Genomic DNA, 26,946 nt, shown 5'->3' on the forward strand with positions numbered 1-26,946 from the left:
CCTGCCTCCCGCCGCCGCCGCTGCTGCCGCTGCTGCCCATGGAGATCGCGCTGGTGACTCTGGAGAACGGCGGCACCACGGCCATCGCGGGCGGCGACGATGCCGCGGCCGCCGGCGGCCGGGCGCGCTGGCGGGGCAACCTGCCGCACCTGGCCGGCTCGCCGCAGCTGAGCGACGGCAAGGAGAGCGCCCTGCCGGCCCCGCCGCCGCCCGCGGGGGACGAGCAGCGGGAGCGGCCCCCGCCGGGGCCCCGCGCCGGAGGAGGCGGCGGCGCGGGCGGCCCCGACGAGCGGCCGGCGGAGCCCCGCGGAGCGCCCGAGCCGCCGCCGCGGCCGCCGCCCCGCGCCCCGCGCCCCGCCGCGGACATGGAGCCGCCCGAGGAAGGGGGACACCGCCGGGGCATGGCCATGGCGGCGGCGGGCGACGAGGAGGAGGAGGCGGCGGCGGCCAACGCGGGCGCCATGCACCACCAGCGGGTGCTGATCAACATCTCGGGGCTGCGCTTCGAGACGCAGCTGGGCACCCTCAACCAGTTCCCCGACACGCTGCTGGGGGACCCCGACAAGCGCATTCGCTACTTCGACCCGCTCCGCAACGAGTACTTCTTCGACCGCAACCGGCCCAGCTTCGACGGCATCCTCTACTTCTATCAGTCCGGGGGCAAGCTCCGCCGGCCCGTCAATGTCTCCATCGACGTCTTCGCCGACGAGATCCGCTTCTACCAGCTGGGTGAGGAGGCCATGGAACGCTTCCGGGAGGACGAGGGCTTCATCAAAGAGGAGGAGAAGCCCCTGCCTCGCAATGAGTTCCAGCGCCAGGTCTGGCTCATCTTTGAGTACCCCGAGAGCTCCAGCTCGGCCCGGGCCATCGCCATTGTCTCCGTGCTGGTCATCCTCATCTCCATCATCACCTTCTGCCTGGAGACCCTGCCCGAGTTCAGGGACGAGAGGGAGATGCCCGTACCCCTGCCCCCACAAGGTGGAGGTTTGAATGGCACGCCCGGCGACTCCCCGCCCATGCAGCCACCCAGTAGCCTGGCTGACCCCTTCTTCATCATCGAGACCACCTGTGTGATCTGGTTCACCTTCGAGCTCCTCGTGCGCTTCTTCGCCTGCCCCAGCAAGCCCGAGTTCTCCCGCAACCTCATGAACATCATCGACATCGTGGCCATCATCCCCTACTTCATCACCCTGGGCACCGAGCTGGCCCACGAGCAGCAGCCCGGGTCTGGCAGTAGCAATGGGGGCGGGGGCCAGCAGCAAGCCATGTCCCTGGCCATTCTCAGAGTCATTCGCCTGGTCAGAGTCTTCAGGATCTTCAAGCTCTCCAGGCACTCCAAGGGGCTGCAGATCTTGGGACAGACTTTGAAAGCCAGCATGAGGGAGCTGGGCCTCCTCATCTTCTTCCTCTTCATCGGGGTGATCCTCTTCTCCAGCGCTGTCTACTTTGCTGAGGCCGATGACCCCGAGTCTCACTTCTCCAGCATCCCTGATGCTTTCTGGTGGGCGGTGGTTACCATGACTACTGTGGGCTATGGGGACATGAGACCTGTCACTGTGGGGGGCAAGATTGTGGGCTCCTTGTGTGCCATCGCGGGTGTGCTCACCATTGCCCTGCCCGTCCCTGTCATCGTCTCCAACTTCAACTACTTCTACCACCGAGAGACTGACCACGAAGAGCAGTCTGTCCTCAAGGATGAGCACAGCAGTGCTCAGGGCAGCACTGCGGGGGAAGAAGATAAGAGAAGACCCAGTAAAAACTCTCTGAACAAATCTGTTGTGCACTTGGAAAACAGTGAGGAGTTCAACAGTGGCACCAGCTCCTTAGAGAAAGCCAATATCAAAGCGAAAAGTAACGTAGATCTCAGAAAGTCCCTCTATGCTTTCTGTCTGGACACCAATAGGGAAACAGACCTGTGAGGAGAGGAGACAGAGTTCAGAGGGGCAGAAGGATTTTTCTGGTGTCAGAAACTTGCTACTATAATTATTCTTTTAGTACCAATTAGTTTTTTAAGTCAGGCTGTATTTTATAAATTGATCACTGTCCTGAGCAGTCCTCCAGGAATACATGTTTTTATGTTCTTTTTCCATGACACAAAGGGTCACCTATTTTTAAAATAGACTAAGAATAAGCTACGCTCCGTGATGCAGGAGCGGGTAAATTATGACAGTGAAAAATCTAATTTGTAGAAACTTATTTTAGCAAATGGTCATTGGTTTTAAATGGGTAATTTGTAACCAATTCAGTTGCTCCGAGTTTAGTATAAAGGACTGGGGGGATGCGTGTGTGGAGAATGAATGGATTGGGGATGGGAGGGGGGAGGTGGAGGGGTTTTGTACTGTAGTTTCAAATTGAAATTATTCAGATATATTTTGTATCTGTATGACTGTATTTATGGTTGAAAGGAGATTTCTTATTCCTGTGAAATATTATATCATTAAAGCACTAGGAACATTAGCAGATCAGCACTTTCTGAGTTTTCCACTAGTGATCAGTACAGATCTGGTTCTCTTGTATGTGAAGTGAATTTGGTGCTTTGAACCTTAGAGCAGAAAACTTCTGTTTGTCATTGATATGTTAGTTTCTTGTGAGCCTTAAATTATTAAATATTGTAGATATACTTCTTTATAAGTGATTTTATTAGTTATCTTCCTGTTTCAGAATTTCTAAGTAATTCAGTCATGTGCTTACTGGCCCCACTCAAAAAAGTATGTGCAGCTTTTTTTTTTTTTTTTTTTTTTTTTTTTTTTTTTTTTTTTTTTTTTCTTTTTTTTTTGTAGTTTTACAGTTTTATACCTTTGTTATATTTTTGAGACGGAAAGGAAAAAAAAATACACTGTCTGCTGTTACTGGCTTCAGTCCAGTGTATGACAGATCAAAAGTGATCTGAACAGATTTTCAAGTGCACAACAGATCAAAAACACAAGGGAGTGGATAGGCACAATGAGAAAGTAGAATATTGGGTGCAATGTCTGCAAAACTGTTTTCATCGTATGCTCCAGATTCCTTGAGCATGTGTATCAGTCACCTTTATGTATGCACACACCATTTGTGTACACAGTTCTCTGGTTTTGGTTATCTTAGACCGGGAGTGGATGGCACTCAGGAGTCGAACATGGCATGCCTGTGCTGCTTAAACAACCATGGCATGGCTTTTCTCTTTGACACCGATGGAAAGCACCATCTTTTCATAAAAACACAACCCTGGTTTCTTTTATTTCCAAACAAAACCTTCTCAGCGCTGTGGATTTTACAGTTGAGGTGCTGTTGAGAGACGAGAGACCCATTACTTTCATCAAGATCACAGCTTCCTCTGAAGACCAACGCAAAGTTGCTCCTTTAGCTCAAAGAGATTTCTTACCACTCCTCTTGAAAAGATGTCTCTGTTTCCCCCTCCAGCTTCTGTTTTATTGCTGAAGGATGTTCCATGCCTTTCCCACATCCTGTGACACAGCAAAAGTAGCAGAGAAAAGAAGGCTTGATTGTCAACGTTGCTCAAGGTTTGTTTCTGACAAATTTTCTAATATAAATAAGTGCTCAGTTGGGATTATAATTTATTCAAGTACCTCATCTATGTCCTGAGATAAATTGAGATCAGCTTTGCAGAGCAGTGCTCTGATCTCTCCCCCAGACACAAATGCTGTTTTTCTGTCCATGACTGTGCTCTTTAATAATTATGCCCAAATGCATGATGATTTCTTCCTTCCTAGTCAGTAAAATAAGGGCCAAGCAAGTCATATTTTTCATGAACAGGGTGCTCAGCCCAAAACCCAGGGCTAATGGGAAGAAATTTGAATCTCATAATGGAGAACAGCATCTTTCACATTAATTTTAGAATTTTAGATGGTTGGTTTCTTGGTTGGTTTACTTGTTTATGGAGATGGGGAATGAGGCTGTAATGTTCTGAGGAGCTGTCTGAAACAAGACTGACAGGAAAAGTGCCCAGTGCAGCTGCACTCCAGACTCGGGGAGATCTCCAGTTTGCTTTGGTGGGAGTTTTTGCATCAGGGGGAAGTGAAGAATCAGCTCTTTGGTGAGGCTGAATCTCAGATGAAACAAAGAAGTGGTGTAACTCCGCTGCATGTTCTGAGATCTACATCACTGATGGACTTAGGGTAGGGCTTTTTGCTCAGACAAGTGCTTTGATTTGCTCTCGGTGATCACATCCGTCTGACTCGCCTGAATAAGCACCTAACAAGTGCAGTGAGTCTTTCAGGGTAAAGTTTTGGGATGGACTTTCCCAAACTACTACCCCCACCTTCCTGACCACCAGACTTTGATCTTCCAACTGTGTGTTGTGTTGGATTGGGCTGTCGGCTCCTCAGAGCAGGGGCACTGTGTCCACACAGCCCCTTGTTTGGAATCCCATGTAAGGATTTTAGGGATCTGGATTACATCTCTGTAGTAATTGCAGCAAGCTGATGTAGGTGAAAACAGATCAGGGCTATGGGGCATGGGTCAAGCTGATCTTGGTGACACAAAGGGAAGGCCTGGTCTTCCTCTCTCCTTTTTTACTTCTTCCCACCATGTGTCCTTTTGTTGCTTTCACTGAACTGGTTCTCTCCTCCTGGAAGTACAAGTTCAAGTGCTGCCTTCTCTTCCTGGAGCTGCCTGAGCTCACTTATCTGACAAGAAATTAAATTCAGCCTTCTGTTTGAATATGCTGTGTTTTTCCATAAGAAAACAACAGAATTTTCCATTAGGAAGAAAAAAAATCATTCTCAAGGTATGGTTAAAAATATTTGCTTGGCTTGGGTTTATAACCAGTTGTTAAGCACAAGTCAGGAAAATTCAATTTTGACACCTTTACAAATACATAATTTCTATTGGCTTATAGGACAACCAAGAATTTGCTTTCTAATGAGAGGTACTGCTGCCAAACACTGAGTGATGTGACCAGGAACATGGTCAGAGCCCAGTTCAACAGAGCAGTTAGTATGGACACATGCTTAAACCAACACAGTTTTCAGCAGGTGTTTTAGATGCACTGATCTTTATGATTTCGAGGTTTGAAACCATGAGTTAGACTTGGATGTTCCTTGTGGGTCTCTTCCAGCTTGGGGTATTCTTTGTTTCACTGATGGTTATTTAAATATGAGTTATAAACTGGGCTGAATCCTTGGAACCATTGGTTCCCCTTGGATTTTGGGGCAAATATCTGGGTACTTGGTACAGTCACGTAATGTGCCTATGCAGAAGAGTGTGAGAGTAAAAGAGAACTGAATTCCTCCAAGAAGGCTCCTGGAAATGTGAGACAGGAAGAGTTTTCTCTTCCAGGCCCATCACAAGAAGGAAATGCCTCCTAACCACTCTTCATTTTATGTTAGCTGACCTGGAATGAACAGCAGGCTGAATCAGACCTCTTTGCCATATCAAAAGCATCAAGATATCAGAGCTTAAAGAACAGCAAATCATTGCTGACATAAAAAACACCAAACAAACCCAGCCAAACAACAAACCAACACTTTTTTTTTGTAAACTCTTTAGGCTAGGAGCTGCGACAGAGAAGCTCCCTCGCCCCACACATGCTGTAGCTATTAATGGCTTGTCCTCTCAACGTGGGACACTGTGCACTAAAATGCTTTCTTGGGGGTGCTGAAGTGAGTGTCCCTTTGGGTCACCAGTAATGTAAGTTTAGGTTGGCCCCAAGGGGAGCCCACATTTCCCTTTTATTTTTCCATCATCCTAAAAAAACGAGAAAACAGTAACAAGCAGTTATGTAACACCATTCATCTCCCGGAGCTCTTTGAACAATGTACCATGCTCTGTGTGCAGGCAGGGTAAAGAAAAGGCTGTGGAAAGGAAGACCAAGCCTTTCAAAGGGGGTGAAGGCTGGGAGAGGCACAAATAGGAATGGGTCTGGCTGGACTGGGAGCTCTAAAATGTGTATCTCAGGGGTGAGAGAGATTCCCCCGTGGTCTCTTGCGTGGCTCTGTGTGGCTCTGCAGGCAAGGACTGGATGCCAGCAGCTGTGCACCTGGTGCATCTGGTGTGGGGTCACTGCGCACAGAGGGGACTTAATGCTGCTCTGAACACCACAAATAAATCCCTCTTCTGTGTGCTCGTCTCGTTTGGGCTCTGTAAGGAGAACGTGGCCCTCCTGCTGGCCATTCCCTGGCCTCCCCAGCTGCAGACACTGCTGGTGTGGTGGAGGTGGTGCTGGCAGGGCTCTCGAGCACCATTCTCCAGGCACTGCCCTTCCCCTCCCATAGGGGACAAAGCACACGCCAGAGCACTCTCAGTGGGAGATGCGTGTGTGCACAAAAGTCTGGCTCTTCTGAAACCCATCACAGAATCTCTGAGGTTGGAAAAGACCTTGAAGGTCAGTAAGTCCAACCTGTGACCACTTTGTGAACTGAACCAGAGCCCTGAGTGCCACGTCCCATTGTTTCTTGAACACCTTTGATGACGGTGACTCCACCACCTCCCAGGCAGCTCACTCCAATACCTGACAACCTTCTCTGTGAAGAAATTCTTCTTGCTGATCAGTGCCAGTGAAGCTGGTGCTGAGGCCAAACGAGGAGAGCGTTCAGTGGCATGTGACAGTGCCACTGAGCCATGCTGGAGGACGAGCTTCCTCGCTGACATCTGATCCAGCCATTTAGCGAGATGCCATGAGCAGGAGTGGAATTTGGCAGGAGCCTCAGGGTGGTGGCTGCCATATTTATGGAAGAACAGAAGGAGGGCTTTAAGCACCTCATCGAGACTTTGGCCTTGCCCCTAGGCCAGCGGTGGGATGGAAATGTTGTGTGGCAGGCAGGGTGTGGGGGAAGCCTCAGGAATAACGAGTTTGATCCCCTGCAGGACACAGGGGCGGCAAGGAACCCAGGAGATGAAGCTCTGGCAGCATCTGCCTGGCTTTGGTTCATCTTTAGCCATGTCACTTTGTGACCACCAGCCTCACTCCATAGCTACAAATGTCCAAAAAATGAAATAGAAAAGGTCTTTATAATAATATAGCCTATGACCGATTAAAATCATTGTTCCAACATGATTGTTCCATTGTTCCATCATTCTGCTGTGACTTTTGCTATATACAGCACCACTAAATACTTCTTTAGATTGTGCCATTTAGTCTTTTTGTAAGTTTTGAAAGGTTTGGGTTTTGGTTGGTTTGTTTGTAGTTTTTTGGGGTGTGTTGGTTTGGGGGTTTTTTTGTTTGTTTTGTTTTTTTGGGTTAGTTGATTGGTTGGTTGGTTGGTTTTTTGTTCTTTCTTTTTTACTTTCTTTCTGAATGCATTAACTGGTCCCCAGTTCTCCTGGTCAGCTTGTTTAAGTGCTGTTTCTCTGGCCTAAATCTGGGACCTCAGGGTGCTGATACTCTTCAGTGGACATGGGTCATGCCACTTGACGTCAGTGTGTCAGCTCATAGGAGGAATCAACACGGGAATTCTCCAGTAACTCTGTGGGCCTATTGACCAGAACATACCTAATATTTGTTATGTTGAAATATTGTGAAAAATGTGGTTATAGTAGCCACTGAAATGATACGAAATAATAGCTTTTATGTTAATTGGAATATGAAAAAAAAAAAAAAAAGCTGATAATTATATGACTAAGGAATTAATTGGAATTAGGAGTTTTGAAGAGAAATACCAACTTGTTTAAAGAAAAAGAAGGCTCCAAACTGACAGAAAGTAGGTTTAGATTGGATATTAGGCAGAATTTTTTCCCTGTGAGAGTGGTGAGGCCCTGGCACAGGTTGCCAGAAAAGCTGTGGATGCCCCAGAAATGACCTGATCTAATAGTAAAATGAATATCCTTCCTAGATGGCAACAATTTTTCATTAGAGCTTGGGCTTACTGAGCACACAGTCTTTATGGTTACTGAAGAATTAATAATTTTCCAGATAGAATTTAGAATTTACCAAAAGTCATCTGCAAGTTGTCTTCTGTATAAATAATTCACAGTCATCAGGGGGATGTTTCCAAATAAATCCGTTAAGTAGGTTTTAGCACTTGATTGACAGGTAGAAGAGAAGAAAATAAAGATATATCTTATTTCTGTGCTTCAGCTGTGGTGTGCCATGGAGATTGTCATTTGCAGTTTTGTGGAAAACAGCTTTGGTGGTGTTGAAATTGACATTGGAAGGAATGTTGCTGGAGAAGCCACCTTGGGTGGATATGGGTAATAATTTCCCTCTCAAGACAGTGGTTACTCTCACCTTCTCTAGTTTTCTGACAAAGCCAGTTTGGACATAAATGTTGAAATATAACGTCTCTCCTCTCATATCCCATGTCCAACCCTGGCCAGGAATGGTGGTTTCCTCACTCCTGTGGGTGAGGAGTGCAGTGAAACCTTGCAGCTCTACTCATGGCGATACAGTTGCATAATAAATACTCATGTCAGGGTTGATGTTTCCGTGAAGATGCTGGAGGAAAAGATGTGATTTAAATGGACTACATTGGTCTAAGTGTCTGGTGTGTAAAAGGAGCAGGTAAAATTTTTTCCTTTGCATGATTTCACTCCAGTGGTGGTGTCCTAGCACATAGTATTTCCCCCAGAAAATATCACAAAATCCATACCAAGGCTTGCTTTGCACCCTTCAGTTAGTAGAGATTAGTTACATTATGCCATACTTAGTTCTCTCAAGTTAGTTCAACACATTTAAAACCTCTCCCTCCTCGCTGCTTAATTGTAGGTAGAAATCCCTGTGATTGGAAAGGTGGAAAATTATTTAAATTATTTAAGCAATGTAGCCTTATAATTTTTTTTTTTTGTCTTGTTTAAAATTATCTGAAAATCTAATGGGATGTGATTGAATGCGATTCATTTAACATGAATTTTGCAGAGCAAATTGTACGAGCTTCTCAGTTCAGCAAACACAGTAATTTTCAAGGTAGTGCTGCACAAGGGGGCTGTTTAAAGGAAAATTTTTGTGAAAATACATGGTGGTTTATTAAGCAAGAGAATGGTGCAAAGAAGCAGGGAATCTGGAGGGTGACAAAGCTTGTTCTGGGAAGGAATGCCCTCTAGCTTAAGCTTAGCCTCTGTGCTTTGAAGGAGACAGTGTTCCTGTAGCCAAAGAGGAAACAAAGGGAAGAGCAGGAATCCACAGCTGAGATATCAGAGCATTTGACTGAGAAAGGGATGGTGGCTCCCACAGTCGTCTCTGGATTTCAGCCCTGGGCAAAATACCTGCACAGCATCTCTCAGGATCATGTTTTAACAGTCTGCTCAGCGCCTTGAAAGGATACAGGTACCTTTAGAAAAATATGCCGAAGTGTGGATCTAAGGCAGGCGGAGCAAATTTCTGTAACCAACAAAATTTTGGTCAGATTCCCCTTTCCCACTTGTCTCCCAGAGTATCTCCATGTCAGGGATACATACTTACAATGGAGCAGAGGCTGAGGAGTGCAGAATTCTGGAGCAGGAGAGAGAAATCTCTCTGGAGGGCATGGAAACACTGTGCACTTCAAAACAGTGTTTGCACTGCTTCTTGCTAGTGGAGAACGGGGTAGCTCTGTTCTTAAAAAGGAAGCTGGATATTCACTGAGGGGGAGATACAAATTCTCATAGACATCCTGACTGCATCTATATTAGAAAATGCCATGTGCCCAGGACCATTCCCTGGCACTGAGGCCAGCTGGCAGGACACAGGCTGTGCTCCTGCTGCCAGAGGCTCGCTCTGAGCTCTGAAACAAGGTGTTCGGCACTCAGCCTACTGGGCTCCCTTCCTGGCCTCTGCTCATTCCCACATGGTGCCTAGGAAGTATTTCGGGAGAGAGTGCTTGGGTACAGACATACCAGCGTGACCGAGAGCCTTTGGGTGTTGTTGATTGTGATTAATTGCCTGGGAACATTCCCTCAAACTCTTGAGGTGGCAAGTGGAGATAACAGCCCTGCTTTGATGCCTCTTGCCCTCACACAATTTTTGGGGTATCTTAAGAGCTTTACACATTTCTCCCTGTTGGCACATTCTTAAACAAAAATCAGTCTCTATTCACTGAGAGCAGTTATTCCTGCCAAAATCTGTTCTCATCTAATTCTGCTTCCACCTGCGCTCATCTATATGCAACTCTAGCTAAAAATCACGCACTCTTCCAGCTGCACACAGAGGAGCACAAGTGGATCTGACAGTGGAAGGCGGATACTATTGCTTTGGATTTTGGCTGATTTTCCTGTTTGCCTGGCCCTAGTGTAGGCTGTACTTTGTGTTTCAGTCTCTGCATCTTCTAACTCTGCTTGGAATTCCATTTGAGGCCCTGGTGGCCGAGCATATCCCCGGGTCTTGCTGTCCAGCAGGATGCACCAGGAAATTACTGTAAATTAAAACAAAACAAAACAAAGCAATAAAAAAAATAAGGAAGGGGAGAGGACACACTGCATTCTAGTGCTGAAGAAACCACGGAGCACCCAGCACAGGCAGAAAGTGGACCAGCACTGTAATTCTTCTGTGGCTTCAAGGTGAGCCTACATGCCAGTGGTCCCCAGGTAGTGGAACATGAGTTAAATTCAGTCAGAGGGAGAAGAAAGGGTGCATGTCTAGAACTAAACTTCCACTTAAAATCGTTTCTGTAATCCATGGGTCTTGATAGCTCGAACTACAATAGTCTAAGATGTTAATGCTGTCAACCACCCCAAGAAGGGGGTGAGAAGTAAATCCCTCTAAAGGGACAACTAAGGACAGGTTGACGGGATTTTTCCTTCAGCACGTTTTAGTGTGGGTGTCATAAAGAAAAGGCCACCAGAATGTGGAGGTAGGAATGCTGAGGTGCACCACCTGGGAAAAAGTGATGGAACTTTTTGTGTCAGGGTATCACTCCTTGAGGTCTGCTTCACGAGCAAGTAAGGCTGAAAATTCTGTTTATTTTGAGTTAATATTTAGAGACAAGACACATAGTGAAAATGCACCTGTAGAAAACATGAAGATTTGCAAGAAAGCAAAAGTGTAATTCAGGTGCCAAACAAATCCTACAGGTAAGCAGGTGCAATCATCATCCCAGTATAAGGAGGAGAGGGCTTTCTAATTATTTCCCAGAGAGAGAGCAGTTGTAAAGTAATTTTTGCAGCATTCATGGAAATATATATTTTAAAAATCTCAGAAGCGTGCTCTGAACTCTGTTCCCTCTGTAGCTGCAGATTAGTCCTACTGAAATCAACTGGATTCCATTCCAGGAATCCTGCTCAGATAGACTTGAGCTCTGCAGTCACATCCTTTGTTTTCCTTGACTCCTGACAGCCCAAATTAAACGGACGTCTCTCTTTAAAGTGAGGGAATGCTGATGGCATGTGCTATGGGCACGGTGTGGAAACAATAATTTTCTTGCCTGGACTGAGTGGCCTAATGGCAACCTGGCACGTCCTGGCTGCACTTGTCTCTCAGGCAAGGCAGGTGATGCTGGGGAGGGGTGTGAAGGGTCTGAATTTGGAAGAGAAAATAATCAGAGACTGATGACTGGAACAAAATGCTCAAGCCAAAATGCTTTCTCCCTAGGGAAGCTCTCCCACAGCCAGATGCAGTGTTGTTTAGCTGTCTGGATTTCATTCCAGGGCTCCACGTGGCTCTTAAGGTCCTGCTTGGGACATTTTTTTTTTTTTTTTTGTCTGCTGTTGGGTAGCAAACCCAAACAAGCACGAAGTTTGTCAGACCTGAACAGAACATCACATATCGTCCCCTTCTCATCCCTGTAAAACCCATCCCCATTCCCTTGTCTGATTATCTAATTGAATTGTCATGGCTGTAAAATCACGCTGTAAAATCGCGCTGTATAATTTCCTCCTCTCGTTAGCAGACAGCCCGGAGGCAGGAGCCAGTGTAGCATACTTGGAATTTGTTTTCCTTTTTAGAAGGGGCTTGCATTTTGGGTATTTTTTATTTTTTTTTTTCCCCGGGCTAATGTACATCTGATGTCAGGCTCCCCAGATGAGAATGGTTAGACGGGCATTGACATTTTTAGAAATATGTGCAAATGGAAAAATATCCTGGGACTGCTGCCAATGGCTGATTTTGTGAAGTTTTAGTCTCTGTTGGATAGGAACCATGAGCCAGGTACCTGTACTGAAAAGAAGCCTTACTCATAAAGTGTCTTGCTCAGGTGTGTGCCAGACATGTCTTCTCAATTTAAAGAGAGGGCAGGAGTGGATTTCAGCAGGCTGTGACTCAGCCGGGCAATGTTCAAGTCCCCTTTCTGATCCGATGACAAACAGCCAATTAGCATCTTTCCCAAAGGGAGGTACAGCCACAGGACAAGTTCCTGGCAAAAAATGGATTTTCCAAGGTTTAACTGTGAAGTGGTGCAGACAAATCTGCCCGGCCTGTGGCTGTTCCTTCCAGTTTGGTGCTGACATGACTGGGACAAGGCATCTTAGGGCTGAGCTGGTTTGCAGCGAGCCAAACCCGCAGCTTTCCAAATCCCGGCGAGCTGGTGGAATTTGGAGGACGAGTGCAGCTGATTCAGTGTGCTGTGCATGTCAGCAATTTTTACAGGCTTTGGAGGGGCTCGTGTTTGCTGCCTGGTCAGAGCAAATGCCTTGTTGGCAGGTTGTAGGCTCACACCGGGCGAGCAGGGGTGGCACTGGGGTTAAGGCAGTGCAGGACGGGCTCGGAGGCTGCAGCTTCAGCTGAGCTGCTGGCTCTGGATCGCGCTGGGAGCCTGGAGCTCTCCGCTGGGACCAGGCTGGGCTCAGGGAGTGGTGGAGCCCTGCAGCTCCGGCAGAGCTCCGTGCCGAGCCTGCCCTGCTGCCCAGGAGCATCAGGATGCGCTGAGCTGCCCCTGGCTCGGTGCTCCGGAGAGGCAGCATGGCTCTCCTCCAGCTTTGGTGGGCACATCAGCCATCCCAGGACAGTGGCAGGGTACTTTTGTGTGCACCATCCTTCTCCCATCCCTCTCTCTCTCCTGCAGGCTCTGCCTCATCATCATCTCCCTGCTGATTTCCACACTCCAGGCTGAGCAGATGGGGCTGTGCCTGGTGCTCCTTGGTGAACCATCATCCTCTACATATTTATCAAGCAGCTGGATGCAGGAGTTGAATGCAGCCTCAGTGGGGTTGCTGAAGATGCCAACTCGTGCCATGGGGTACCTGTTCTGGCCCCGGCACTGCTCCCAGGGTTGGCTCATGCTGGGGATGATTCCCCACGCAGGAACACTGTGGCTTAGTGGTGGCCTCAGCAGGAAGTTTAGGTGCAGCTGTTTTCACACAGGACAACAGGCTTTGTGGAGCACTGCAGAAATGGGTTTATATCAGCTCTGCAGACAGCGATGGACTGAGTTTGGTTCTGTCTGGAGAAGGGTTTAGTGGGTTTTTAGTCACTCTTCTGTTCATCAGAAGCCTTTGAACTCATTAGCCATTTCCAACCAGCTTTGGCAAAAGGACACTGACCTTGAAGAAGATAACTTCTTTTTACAGCTTTTGGAAAGGTAGCAGGCTGCTTGGGGGACTAGAAAGACTGGAATTAAAGCTGCTTTTCTTAGGCAAAAGCTGTGGCATTACCCATCCTAAACTGTTGCTCTATCAACACAGGAGGGGAGACTGGTATGTCCACAGATTTCTCTGAAGTGCTGCAAGTGCTAATTAGATGGGATTTACAGGGTAACAGCAAGAAGCAGAATTGTGCTTAGAAATAAGGCAAACAGTGCCGTGTATCTTGAGTTCCTTCCTTCCTTCCTTCCTTCCTTCCTTCCTTCCTTCCTTCCTTCCTTCCTTCCTTCCTTCCTTCCTTCCTTCCTTCCTTCCTTCCTTCCTTCCTTCCTTCCTTCCTTCCTTCCTTCCTTCCTTCCTTCCTTCCTTCCTTCCTTCCTTCCTTCCTTCCTTCCTTCCTTCCTTCCTTCCTTCCTTCCTTCCTTCCTTCCTTCCTTCCTTCCTTCCTTCCTTCCTTCCTTCCTTCCTTCCTTCCTTCCTTCCTTCCTTCCTTCCTTCCTTCCTTCCTTCCTTCCTTCCTTCCTTCCTTCCTTCCTTCCTTCCTTCCTTCCTTCCTTCCTTCCTTCCTTCCTTCCTTCCTTCCTTCCTTCCTTCCTTCCTTCCTTCCTTCCTCCCTCCCTCCCTCCCTCCCTCCCTCCCTCCCTCCCTTCCTCCCTTCCTCTCTTTCTCCTTCCTTTAAAGGTGGAGGAAAGAAAACCTGGAGCTTAAAGCTCATATCCTTTTCTGCTGCACTGCAGTGTTGAGCTTGAAGGGGCAGGAGGAAGAGAGGGAAGGCTTTACCAGGGAAGAGTTTACAAGAAGAATGGATCTTTGTGTACATTCTTAGGCTGTACTCATCATGGATTCTCTGGATGAGACCCTTCCAGTGATGCCATATAAAATGTGGCTCGTAGTCCTCATGTGTTGGCTCTCTGTGAGCAGTGAAGCAGCAATGGTGTTTTAACAAGAAAATATAGGTGCATATCTATTAGCAGTGTGTGATTTCTGAAAGGAAAGTGCATCTCAGAGCTGTCCTTTGTCCTCAAAACTTTGGCCCCTGAAGGAAGTGTCATTTCCTGGTACCTTATGGTGAGAGAGTTTGCTGTGCTTGAGGAAAAAAAATAAGCGTTGTAAGTATTGGCTTGAAAAAAATATCAACTGGTGTGAGTATCAGCTCTGAGCTGATGGGTTTTTATACCTTGGGCCTTGTTTCTTCAAGTCTAGGGCCAGTTCTGTTCAATTATTTATCAATGACCTGGATGCAGGAGTCGAACACATCATGAAAATTTGCTGGTGGCACCAAACTGGGAGGTGCTGTTGACTTTCTGCAGGGCCAGGAGGACTTGAGAGGTTGGAGCATGGAGCTGTGAGCCATGGGGTGAAATTTAACAACAAATGCTGGATTCTGCACCTGGAACAGAGGAATGCTGGGCACAATATGCACTAGGAGAGGAATACTCAGACAGGCCTTTCCAACTGAAAATACTCTATGTTTTTGTTCTGTTTTCTAAAGCTGTGAATCACCTTGGAGAGAGGGCAGTCCTGCTTGATTGGTTCACAGAGAGGCAAATCTGGGTGAGGATCAGAAGGCATTTGATGTGCTGCCGTTGTTAAGAAAGGCTGCAGAATTTTGTCAGTAGTGGATTTCTGGTGAGATCTGTTCAAAACCAGTGATGAAATGCACACCAGGCCAGAGACTTTTAACACTTTTAACTTTATACCATGCAAAGCACACGGGATCTCTACCAAACCTGTGCTGAACAGGCGGAACCTCCTGTTTGAAATCCGATTTTTACATTAATCTTGTGATGCTGTGAAGTCTGACTCATGATTGTTGAACACTCAGCCTGTGCTACTCTCAAAGAGCAAGCTGATTTTGAAAGGTATGAGCTGCTGCAGAAGAGAGGCAGAGGCCCAAATATCCTCACCTTGAAGCCTTCCAGGTCTAGAAAAATCTTCAGTGCAAGCTGTGTGTCTGCTTTATTTTCCATTTATGTTCTTTTACCATGGTAAAATAAGCGTAGCAGCCTGCTGCAAAACAAATGGAAGATAATGTGCCATTTTTTCTCTTGACCGTTTTGAAATAGTCTGTTCAAACAGCCAAAGAATGGCATGCAGGCAGTTTGTGAAATCATTTTGCATGAAGGGATTTCAAAAAGCTTCCCCAAAAGCTACCTACAAGTTATTAACTCACATTTGGGGACCATCTGCCCAGTGGCTTTTCAAAATAATGCTATAAGCACACAGGCTAAAAGCAAGAAATATTTTACAAAAGCATATTTTCCAGGGGAAAAAAGAAAAAAAAAAAAAAGGAAAATAGAAAAAAGAAAATGCAAAATCTGCAATAACTGAGTCTTACCTTTCGTTATACCCTAGATGATAAATCAAAAGGTGTTTGAGAACAGAAGTGTATCTGGGGCTTTGCCACAACACATGTGCATTGTGAAAGTCATCTTGTAGTTCCTGTTGAAGAATTTTGATCTATTTTGCCCTTTCTACATTTGTTTGGGGAAGATGCAAGGCATGTAAAAGGGAGATTACTGTGACACTTCAGATTTTACAGGCAAGAATTTACAGAAATTTTTCTTCTCTAGAGAGTGACCAGAGATTGGAGTGTTTTTTTCCTAAATGTGTAAGGCTTCACCTACATGGGAACACTTGGGAAGTGTAATCTGAATGGGAATTGGAAAACAATAGTTCTTAATTACAATGACTCAAAATGTTGCACACTGCTTTGTGGATAATCACATCTGGGATAAGGGTAGGGCTGACTTAACTTAGTGGACTTAACTTAGTCCACTTTGGAATACTAAAACAAATTTAATATTTATTATTTTATTAGAATTATTATATTATTAGAATGGTTGTGCAGGGACTAACCAGGACAAACAAGGCTTTTTCCTAGGTAGACAGTCCCCATTTTTAAAAGTCATCTCAGAAGTCAGGGAGGACACTGAAGTCATTGCAAACAGAGATTCCATCTCCATAATTTACTGTCCACAAAGGGAACACTTCAGCAAGGTGCTGAGCAACATTTTTTTGATGTGCTGCATTCCTTTCATCACCTGTGGGTGTTGGGGGCCATCGGTATCACCCATGGTGAAGTAGAGGTGGCATTGAGGGTGACCCATGCTCCTCAATACCAGTTATGTCATAGCTGTTATCAAGTTTCATAGGCATTGAATGAAGAGTAACTTAATCCTATAAGGGATGAAAAAGTCTTTACCATTCTTAGCTGCTGTGCACTAACCCCTGGGATCAATCCAGGATGGGGATGATAAATATCCATACTAAAGAGACTGAGGGAATTGGGGTTGTTCAGCCTGGAGAGGAGAAGGCTTTGGGGTGCCCTCATTGTGGCCTTGCAGTGCCTGAAGGGAGCCCACAGGAAAGATGGAGAGAGACTCTTGACAAGGGCCTGGAGTGACAGGACAAGGGGCAATGGCTTCACACTGACAGAGAGCAGGGTTAGATTGGATATTGGGAAGAAATTGTTCCCTGTGAGGTGCTGAGGCCCTGGCACAGGTTCTCCAGAGCAGCTGTGGCTGCCCCATCCCTGGCCGTGTTCCAAAGCCAGGTTGGATGGGGCTGGGAGCAACCTGGGGTAGTGGAAGGTGCCCCTGGCCATGGCAGGGGGCTGGAATGAGATGGGCTTTAAGGTTCCTCCCAATCCAAACCATTCTGTGATTCTGGGTCTGGAATTCGGACTAGAGAGATACTCACCCCACCTTTACCTGATTCAAATTGTGTTTGGACTCTGAAGATCTGTTCTGCTGTAGAAGTGAATGGATGTTTTGCAACTGGCTTCAGCAGACAGAGAGAGGACGAAATAGCACTGCTGCTGGTTTTGGTAAACTTTCCAGCTGCTAGTTGGATGGAGCAGGGGTTGGTCTGAGCCCTGTTTTGAACTTGTGGCAAAAATCACTTTGGAAAAAGGATCAGGATGAGGCAGTTATTCCTCACTGTCAGCTTGGAGCCTAAACCATGAATCAATCTGTTTCTGTGGTCTCTTAAATAAGGCTGGGTATCACTGTCAGTCCATAATGCTTAAGCTGGGGAAAATGGAGCTGGAGAAGATGGGAACAATTCTAGGCAAATGCGACTTTTTCCTTAAGAAAACTCACCTGGGCAATTCCAAGTGCCAAACTCATGTGTAAAGACCTTGTATAACATCACGGGATGCCAGATTAGTATTTACTAAAATAGCTGAAATAGCAATCTATTACATGTGTTTACTTTCTGTAGTTCATAACTTGGATATTCCCTTCAGTGTCCTGGCCCTTTGGAATCTAATTAAATTTTTGGCTTCTCTGATTACCCGAGTCGCTGAGTTCCACAGCCTCATTACATCTTTTGTTAAAAAGTAACTCTTTTTCCCACTCTTATATTTTCTGCAGTGGATCATCCACACATCTCCTGTAAGGCTTCTTATTCAGTTTTACGCTCCCAGCACCTAAAGGTGGATCCTAAAATGGGCCGTCCCACGTATTTCTGTAAAGATGATATTTTCACTTTCAAGCCGTTTTTCTCATGCACCCTGTCACTGTTACAGCTGTGACCGCACCCTGTGTAGTGAACTCAAGCCTTCACTTTGCAGGTAGTGAAACTCCTCACTGGTGGTCTCTCACAGGTAGAATTTAGAGCACTGACTCCAAATTCTAAGGGGTGGCAGCCAGGTCTTATGAATGTTCACTGCTGGTTAAGTGTCAGGCTGATTCAGATTTAAATTTGGGCTGGCTTCTTTTTTAACCATCATCACTGTAAATACCCAGGACATGTTTTTCAAAACACAGACAAAAGTTCAGATCTCTGTGATACACGTGAGGGGTTTTTCTTACACGTTATGCAGCTGCAGGTTTTACTGACCATTTTGCTGTGTGTTCACCCAGCTTTTTCCTCTTTCTCTGAAGAATTCCTTTTGTCCCAGCTGCTGTAAATGAATTGAGCATTTGCAGGCTATTCTGTCTCATTTCTATCTTTCCAAAGAAAATTTAAATATTCAGTGGAACACAAGCACCAGGGAGCCTTGCCTGGTCTTCTTCCATCATTACATCAGGTGTGTCACTCACTGAGAGGGGACGTTCAGCCCTTCTTTAAGCAAGTGCAGCCTTCACAGGAACAAATCCCTTCCAGGACCTGAAGGGACAAAGATAGAGGGGAATTTTTACAAATATTGTGACAGGACAAGGGGTAATGGCTTCACACTGACAGAGAGCAGGTTTAAATTGGATGTAGGGAAGAAATTCTTCCCTGTGGGAGTGGTGAGGCCCTGGCACAGGCTGCCCAGAGAAGCTGTGGCTGCTCCCATGCCCTCTGCTGAAACATCTTTTGTTCTTTTTCAGTTTGTGAATGTCCTGGTTCCTCGTTCAACCACCAGAGTCATTATCAGGACTGTCTCACCAAGCTGCCCTGTTAGTTCTGCCAGCCTCCATGAGTCACAGCAACACCTCCCACAAGCTCTAGCAGCACCTGTGGAAGTCACACACTGCCAGACTCAACACTGCCTTGTGCCAGCCTAAATTTGCCTTTGTCATAGGCAAACCTGACCTGATGCTGCATTTTATGAGGGGAGTTGCTGTTGTTTCAGTAGAGCCTGTGTTTTTTCTGATGGGGAGGTGCTCCTGGTCTGCATTCCTAGTTCACAGAGAAAAAGTCTGTGCTCACAGAGCCTGTGTAGGAGCAGGAACAGAGGAAAGGCAATGCCACAGACAGATTGCTCTAATACTGCTGAGAGTACCAAGGCTGGCCTAATTAAGCTGGAGGTGAAAGAGTTAATCTAGGCCTTGCCATGGCAGCCAAAGGGTGCACTTTAGGTAATTGCCAGTGTCTGATTTAAAGACAGTAAGTCACAGTCCTGATACAGTGGAAGACACTTGGTGTGGTGCCACTGACTCACAGGGGTCAGAACTGAGCTCAGGGCTCAGTTTAGACATTTTTGACAGCACGGTTCAAATAGAGGATACTGATCTCTGCCAAGAACTTAAAACTGAATCCAGCCACCACAGAATCAGCTAGTTCCTTAGGAAAGTTTGTTAGACTTGGCAGTATTGACACTGGATTTCAGATGTACATTTGCTTAATTACTCCTTTGATAAAAACCCCTTATTAAGCAAGTCTGCTCTCCATCTGGTGCTGATCTGACTTAAAATACAGCAAGATTGGCAACTCGTTAATTCATGGACAGGATAAGTATAAAATTTGCACAAATCAGTTAATACTAGAAAGTACAAAACTTGTAGTTTCTTAAAAAAGCAAACTGTGGACCTTTCCTCTTAGGAGACAAACTCTTTGTGAGATGGAGAAATATCTCATACACTTCTCATGACAAGATATCGAGTAGAGATGTTTGGCTTTTTCAGATTCCTTTCCCATTAATTCTTGTTCCAAATACAGAACTATAAACTTGTCTTGAAACCGGTGGCACTTTGCGTTCAAGGCAAAATTCCTGCTCTTTAATGATGTGGTCTTATTTCTAAGGCTTTAATCTTACATCAATAATTTTAAGTGCTTTTCAGTGATGCTCTGAGCAAGGACCTATCATCCTTCTTGTTTCAGTGCCAGATGACATTTTTATCCAATGGTAGGCATCCATTTGCCATGAAGATTGAGTTCCAGGAATGCAGATGTACAGATGTGAGGCAATTTTGATCATTGTTCTCTGGAAATTATAGTGATTATATACATTTTAGTATTTAGTTTACCCTCTGGATGGCAACTCCTTCTGAATCACTAGAAGAAAATCACACTAGTTTATTTTTTCTGGAATATTAGATATCTTGTTTAAATTGAATCACCCTGCTCCAGCTTTTAGGAACTGCAAGTTACTGTCTGTGAGAGGTGGCAAAGAGCTCATCTCCCATATGACTGAGGAAAACTTAGCCAGAGAACTCTGGATTGAATCAGGAATGTTTCCATGAAAAACACATCTTCCGAGCGCCTAACATCCACCAGAAAAAGGTAGTTCATGGAGGAACTCCCTCACTTTGCTCTATCCCATGTTCCAGTTGACAAAAATGTCCCGGCATCCTCCTTTCCTTGTGTTTGGAGAAGAGTGGGAGGAAGCGCAGAGACCACCTCCATGTGAATGGAAAGCTGCACTTTGCAAGTTATTTCCTGACTGTTCTGAGTGGTTGCTTTCACAGAATCCTCTGTGAAAGGTTGGAAGGGACCTCTGGAGCTCATCCAGTCCAACCTCCCTGCCCAGGCAGGGTCACCCAGAGCTGGTGACACAGGAACACATCCAGGTAGGCTCAGAATGTCTCCAGAGAGGGAACGCCAGGCCCTCCCTGGGCAGCTGTTCCAGTCCTCTGCCACCCTCAGTGGAAAGAAGGTTTTCCTCATGCTGAGGTGGAACTTCTTGTGTTTAGTTTATGGGCGGTGCTCCTCGTCCTGTCACTGATCAGCACTGAAGAGAGCCTGGCACCATCCTCTTGACACCCTCTTTGAGATATTTTTATGTCCTTTCCTGACTTTTTTGTGCACCTCAGGTGATAAGACAGAGCTGAGAAGTAAGGTCTGGAAAGGGTTCCTCTTGATTCATAGAGTCCGCTTAGAACAGCTGCAGACAGAGACAGGTTCAGAACAGGAGATTGCAGCTCAGGACAAACCTTACTCTAAAGGACTGCTGACAGGTGTTTGACAGCAAAAACTTGTTTAACTCAGTGGTACTGAGGAGCCTCTCTGTTAAACAGAAAGCTCACAGCAGGACACTGCTGCATTAACAAGATTTTCTCTGGCTGTTCCAATTCCCTTTAGCTTTTTTTTTTTTAATTTTTTTTTCGGTAATCATCTTTCAAACTGCAGCAGCATTTGTTGTGCTGAGGTGCTGACTCCAGTGGAAGAGATTTTAGTGGAAGCCCCTCCTGCAGTGTGCACAGGCTTAATTTCAGGTCAGCAATCACATCCTCCTCAGCCTCCCCTGGGGCTCTCGGACTGGTCATCCTCCAGCTGGAGGAATTGTCTGAGAGGAAGGGCATGACTCTTGTGTTGAGGTCACATTTCTAGACTGAGGGTGGACTGAGGGAAGCTTCTGCCCTTTGGATGCGGGGGAGACCTGACATTTGGATGTGGTGTGGATGTGCAAGCCGTCAGCCCTCCTGCTCCATCACGCACATCTGCCCCCCTCCAGGCAGCCAGTTGTGTTGGGGAGGGACAGGAGGAGAGGGCAGAGCGTGTGACTTGGCTTGAGCTGGTGTTTGGGTTCTGAGCAACAAAGCCTCTGCTGGATGAGGCTGTTTCACCAACAAAAGGCTCATTGACTGTTCTGAGTCATCGTCAGCATTCCATGTGAAGGACTTGAGTGGATGTGACAGAGTAGGAAGGATAAATCTGGAGAACAAAACATCCCCAGAAATAAAACATGCTTTATGTTTTCCAGTGTTACCTGAAGAGCCAGATGGGAGCAAAAAGAAAAAGCAGGAGGGCAGAGGACCTAAAAGCTTGTGAGAAAGGGCTATTTGATATCCTTTGCTAAGGTTTCCCATGGATGCTGGAATGACACAATGGATTGCAAGTCATCCATCTGCTAAACTGACTCTAGAACCAAACTGACTCCTACCTACCTTCTCAGCAAAAAAAGGGGATTACTTTAGCTAGATACACTCTAAGGTCCTGGAGAGCCCATTGCTTCAGTACCTGAGTGAGGGGAATCTTGCTACTCAGTGGAATTCTCACACCTGAGTTAGGATTTTATTCCCCTTTCCCCAGATAAATGCCTTTTTTTTTGGCAAGATGCAAATATACCGTGGACAAGGGTTCTTTGACACCTTTCAATGAAGTTCATTTCTGAAAGTGGCAGGGCAAAAGAGGAGGAAGCATCTAGAGTAAGATTTATCTGTTATTTTCAGGTATGAATATATTTTTTGCAGGGGAATATGGTGTACAGTTGCTGCTAAAAGTACTCCCTCTATCCTAGAGAATATTTGCTTGTTCATATAAAGAGCTTGTTCGTATAAAGAGCACTTTCTGTGCTCTTTGCTTGGTTAGGAAGATGGAGATGGAAGTTCAGATACAGGGAAAGGAGGGAATTGTGATTCTTGAGCAGGGGCTGTTACCACTCAATGAGGAGGTAAGAGAAAATAATTATGCTTTCCCTGATCAGTCTCATTTCTGGGAGGAGGTAGAATTGAGGTTCCTAACTAAGAAACTCCATGTTACTTCTGGATTTAAAGAGCAGACAGAGTCCAGGCACTTGGGGAACTGAATCCACTGGATTCTTCAGGATTCTACAGCAGCTGATTGTACTGGGGTTTAGATGTTCTGCATTTTGGATCACAGTAGCTATATGTGCAATTAGCAAGGATTTCAGCATCTAATTCCTCCTGTGACTGGGCATTCCCATCCCACACCAGGGAACTGTGGTTTGGCCTTAGGAAACATCAACCCTGGATGATCTGCCTAGTGTGGCATCGAGGACCTTATCCTTGAGGTGATAATCAAGAAATGTGTACGGAGCAGCTCTTTCACTCATCTTGAACGACGTTCACCTGTCTCTCAAGAGCCCTTTCTCACCTCACAGGCTGGGCCCTGTGCTTTCACTAAAGGCTGGTGCAGTGCCAGCTTTCCATGAGATTATCTGGAGCTGGGACTTGCATCCAGACACGTCACTAAGGCTGGAAAAACAAGGAAGAACTGCAGCCCTCACAAGTGCTGCAGGCAGTTTGCTGAGGAGGCTGCAACAGCCGGAGCAGGTATGTGACAAACCAGTAAATTCTGTTGCCTCTCTGTGTTTTCCAGAGCGACCTGGAGCTCCAGCAGGAGCGGCGTTCTCCAGGCGGCTCTCCACGTCTTCCCTGACACACCAGTGAGCCGCGAGACCCAGGCAGAAATTCCAGTGTGGGGAGGGTGTGAGTCATGAGATGGTGAGTGAAGGAAACAGCAGGATAAAAATAACAGAGCCCAGTGCGATGCAGAGTATTAATCTCTTGCCCTGTGTTATCCTCGCTTGTATTACAGGCACCACTCTGCGTAGCGTGGATGCTCTGCTGCTCAAAACAGATCCCTCCGTGCTACTCGCTAAGATTATGGCTCAGGGTGCCAGATTGCAGGGGACTCCTAATGTTCCTGCCTTTAAGTTGGCCGAAAATTCTTAATCAAGAAACCCCCGCTGTAGAAAATACGCAATCAAAGAGCGCCAAAGTGCTACATTCATATTTTTCGTGTTCTACATGAAAATGTCGATTTCGGTTAATTTGGCATCAGCTGGAAAAAAAATCATTTATTCAAAATTCAAATGAGTAAAGTCCCTTTCATTTTCCAACCATCTTTTTTTTTTCCCCTCTCTCTCATTCTTCCTTCAAAAGGAGAAAAGAAAGGAGAAGAGTATGAAAATACTATGAAAAACCCACATAAAATTCAAGTTTAATTCTAGCTAACATAAATCATTAGAGATAAAAAATGTAGGAAAAGTGGAATTGGTACAATAAAATGAAAATAAAAGCCAAGTATTTTATTTTGAGATGTGAATCTCTCTTTTTTTTCTCAAATCTGCCATCAGATTTGCTGAGCTTCATTCTGAGATCACTCACAACAAAATCAGGATCTCTTCTAGGGAGCATTTCCAGCTCAGCCAGTGTGAGGTTTCTAACCCAGTCCCCTTGACATCTCCTCTAATTACTGGGCAGTGGTCTTCAGAGAGCTCTTGGGAGCTTAGGAAGCCTCTTACTCTGGTATTTTTCAATCCAGTCAGGAATCTGGGCACCATAAAGACAGCAGGAGCTTTTCCTTTAACTTCAAAGGATGCCGGCTCTGGCACTAAGGCTTCACTGCAGATTATCACATGGGGAGCTCTTCTGACAGAAACTGCCTTTGGTATTTTGGAGTGGGGAGAACTGTTTATTTCGTTTCACACAGATTCAGTTCAAAACCTTGCCAAAGGATTTCACTTTTGTTCTTTTTTTTTGTTATTGGGGTGTTGTTGTTTTTTTGTGTGTTTTTTTTTTTTTTTTTTTGTGTGTGTGTGTTTTTTGTTTTGTTTTGTTTTTCTTTTTTTTTTTTTTTCTTTTTCTTTCATGTAAATCACCTTTGGGCTTAAGTTCATCTTCAAGACTTCAAAACTTTACCAAAACTGGGGGACAGCCTTCTGAGACAGGCAGGGAGGTGGCTGTATGGTCCCCACGCTGCAGGACTCACAGGGTGGATGTCCAACATCTGTAGGGCTCTCCCTCCTCTTTGCCCTTTCTGGGCTGCTTTGTGAAGTGGAGGATTTGCACACCTGCTGAAAGAAGGCACAGTTCAGTTGTGATGGATTCAAGGGGGGTGTGTCTGTGTGTAAAATCATGTGGTTCAGGTGTGCAGTCATGGTCAGAGTACTCCTTGCTCCCTTTCAGACACTATTGAAACCAACTTTTTAAATCCCAATAAGCTGGAAAATCCCTTTTTTTTCTTCTTTCTTCTCTATTTTGTCTTAGAGAAGCTGCCTGGGAAGCTACTTGGGAATAACTTTTCTGTTTAAAATACTCTTCTTAAGCAATCTCCTGTTATTTTTTACTCTTGTATTTCCATCAATTTGACTTATTCCCATATACCAAGTCTTTTTTATTTTCCAATGCGTAAAGAAAGAAAGAGTTATTTTGGAAGTTCTACAAAAATGGAAGTCATTGTAATCATGATTTGATGTCCTTGGAACACACTTTATTTACTATTTATTTTTATTAGGACATTGTTTGAACGTAACTTTAAGCCCAGTAAGGTTCCAGGACTAATCTCCTGGGAGAGGATATTTATGGTCCATATTTTCAGAGAGGGAGATTGGAAGTAGAAAAAGGCTTAAGTACTTAGGCCTCACTTCAGCTCTGAGGGCAGGGGAAATCTGCAAATAGTCCCTTGACCAGTTGAAGTAGAGGGTGGTATGTGCAGATGCCCAACTCCAAGGGGCACTTGCATTCCATGTGTGCCCATTCCAGGCAGAAACGTGGGCCTCGGACTGTGTGCATTACTGCAGGGGAACTGACCTATTTTTCTGGAGAGGAAAAATCTACCATAAAAATCTGATTTGCAAGGATTGTGGGAGTGGAAATGGGGCTGTTTTTTTCTCTAGGTTATTTGGTTATGCAAACAAATTGATGAGGGAGAAAATTCCAGCAGGAAAACTGCTGATGGTGCTCAGTGTCACTCAATTAATTGTAACACTCTTGAAAGGAAAGTGAAATAATGGTGAATCTTGTAGAGAATCGGAGAATCTTAGAATGGCCTGGGTTTGAAAGGGCCTTAAAGATCCTCTAGTTCCAACCCCCTGCCATGGGAAAGGACACTTTCCACTTTGTCCTAAGCCATAATTTTGTGCCCAGTGTGGAGCCTAATGGTTTTTCCTCCTTAATTACTGCAGCTTTTTGCATGACTCTCTCCTGATTGCCTTCCTCCTGCAGACATTGTCCATTGGGAAGACAGTGCTGCAGAGTCTGGAACCAAACCAGCCTATTCCTTGTTCTCAAGCCATCTTGGGTTGAAAGCTGCTGAAAACCTTCGTTCTGGATTAATAACTGTGATGTCCCTGTCATCCCCAGGACTGGATTTCTTCACTGGGATTGCTGAAACACTGGTCTGCTCCGAGGTTCTTCTCAGAGAGGAATTGCTCAGCTCCACAACAAGAATGAGAAAAGTTTAAATGCTTTGGGAGTCATTCCCAGGCACAAGATTTTATTATTTGAGCTTTTGTTTGGAAATAAATTGAGTTCTTGTCATAGATTGGGTATCTTCTCCCTTGGTTCTTACATATCAAACTTTCTCATCATTCTGGAAGGAGATTCAAGTGTTTGTTCTCTTTCTTTTATTGGCACTCATCTTTGTTAATTTATTTTGTATCTTGAGATATGCTGCATCTCTGGAGTTTGTATTTCTACTTTTAGCATAAAAATGCTGTACATACGAGTCTAGAATGCATCTGAAGGTTAGTCTAATTTTTCATGTGACTTTGACTTGAACTTTTTTTTCTGTTTATGTTTATATTGCTATTTCAAATATGTGCATTACCTGTATTCTTTATGCCTTTTCCCCATCTATAACTCAATAAAATAATGTCCCCGTTCTTCAGAACCATATCACGTGTGCGTGACAGTGATAACAGTTTCTGAATAACAATGACTGATAATTTTAAATGTGTTAATCTATATTTATATCTGTTTCTATATCTGTATCTATATCTGTCTGTCACAGTCTGAAATTCTTCTGATGTGGGATTTGAGATGATGAAAAATTACCAGTGAGTGGTAAGTTCAGCTCAGGAATAATTCTTCATAAGTCTGTTTCGACTTGAAAGGTAGATTTTCCTGCTCCATAAAGGTTTATGTTCTTTATTTCAGTTCTCATCCATGGCTAAATTTGGAACTGATATTGCATGAATCAGTGGAGTGTCAATCCATTTTACTAGAAGTTTGTGTGGGGACAGTACCTTCCTGAGCAGCTCTTGGAACTGGATGCTGCAGGACCTGGCCCTGCCTTGTGAGAGTCCTTCAGGCAGAGTCTCAGCTGGCATGAACCAGCCTCATTTCCTTGACATTAGTGCTGCTCTTCTGGTTTTTGCTCACTGAACACCTCAGAGTTTACCTGCATTTAAATGAAACTTGTTTCTGTGAATCACAAACTTTTTAAAGGAATTTGGTTGTTTTT

At 45.3% G+C, this 26,946-nt stretch overlaps 1 protein-coding gene and 1 long non-coding RNA gene across 2 annotated transcripts; both read left to right on the forward strand.

Annotated features, from left to right (window-relative positions):
• The first annotated feature begins 38 nt into the window (after nt 1-38).
• On the forward strand, nt 39-2,270 carry KCNA5 (potassium voltage-gated channel subfamily A member 5). Its single transcript, XM_040063324.1, has one exon. It carries the CDS (start codon nt 39-41, stop codon nt 1,917-1,919), a length of 1,881 nt encoding a protein of 626 aa, XP_039919258.1. The 3' UTR covers nt 1,920-2,270.
• A 524-nt stretch (nt 2,271-2,794) lies between these two features.
• LOC120752372 (uncharacterized) lies at nt 2,795-26,365 on the forward strand. The gene is made up of 3 exons (XR_005700689.2): nt 2,795-3,500; nt 23,077-23,201; nt 25,707-26,365. It is a non-coding gene; the product is annotated as an uncharacterized LOC120752372 (long non-coding RNA).
• Nucleotides 26,366-26,946: the final 581 nt, after the last annotated feature.

Source organism: Hirundo rustica, chromosome 4 (genome assembly GCF_015227805.2).
Source record: "Hirundo rustica isolate bHirRus1 chromosome 4, bHirRus1.pri.v3, whole genome shotgun sequence".
Taxonomy (NCBI): Eukaryota; Metazoa; Chordata; class Aves; order Passeriformes; family Hirundinidae; genus Hirundo; species Hirundo rustica.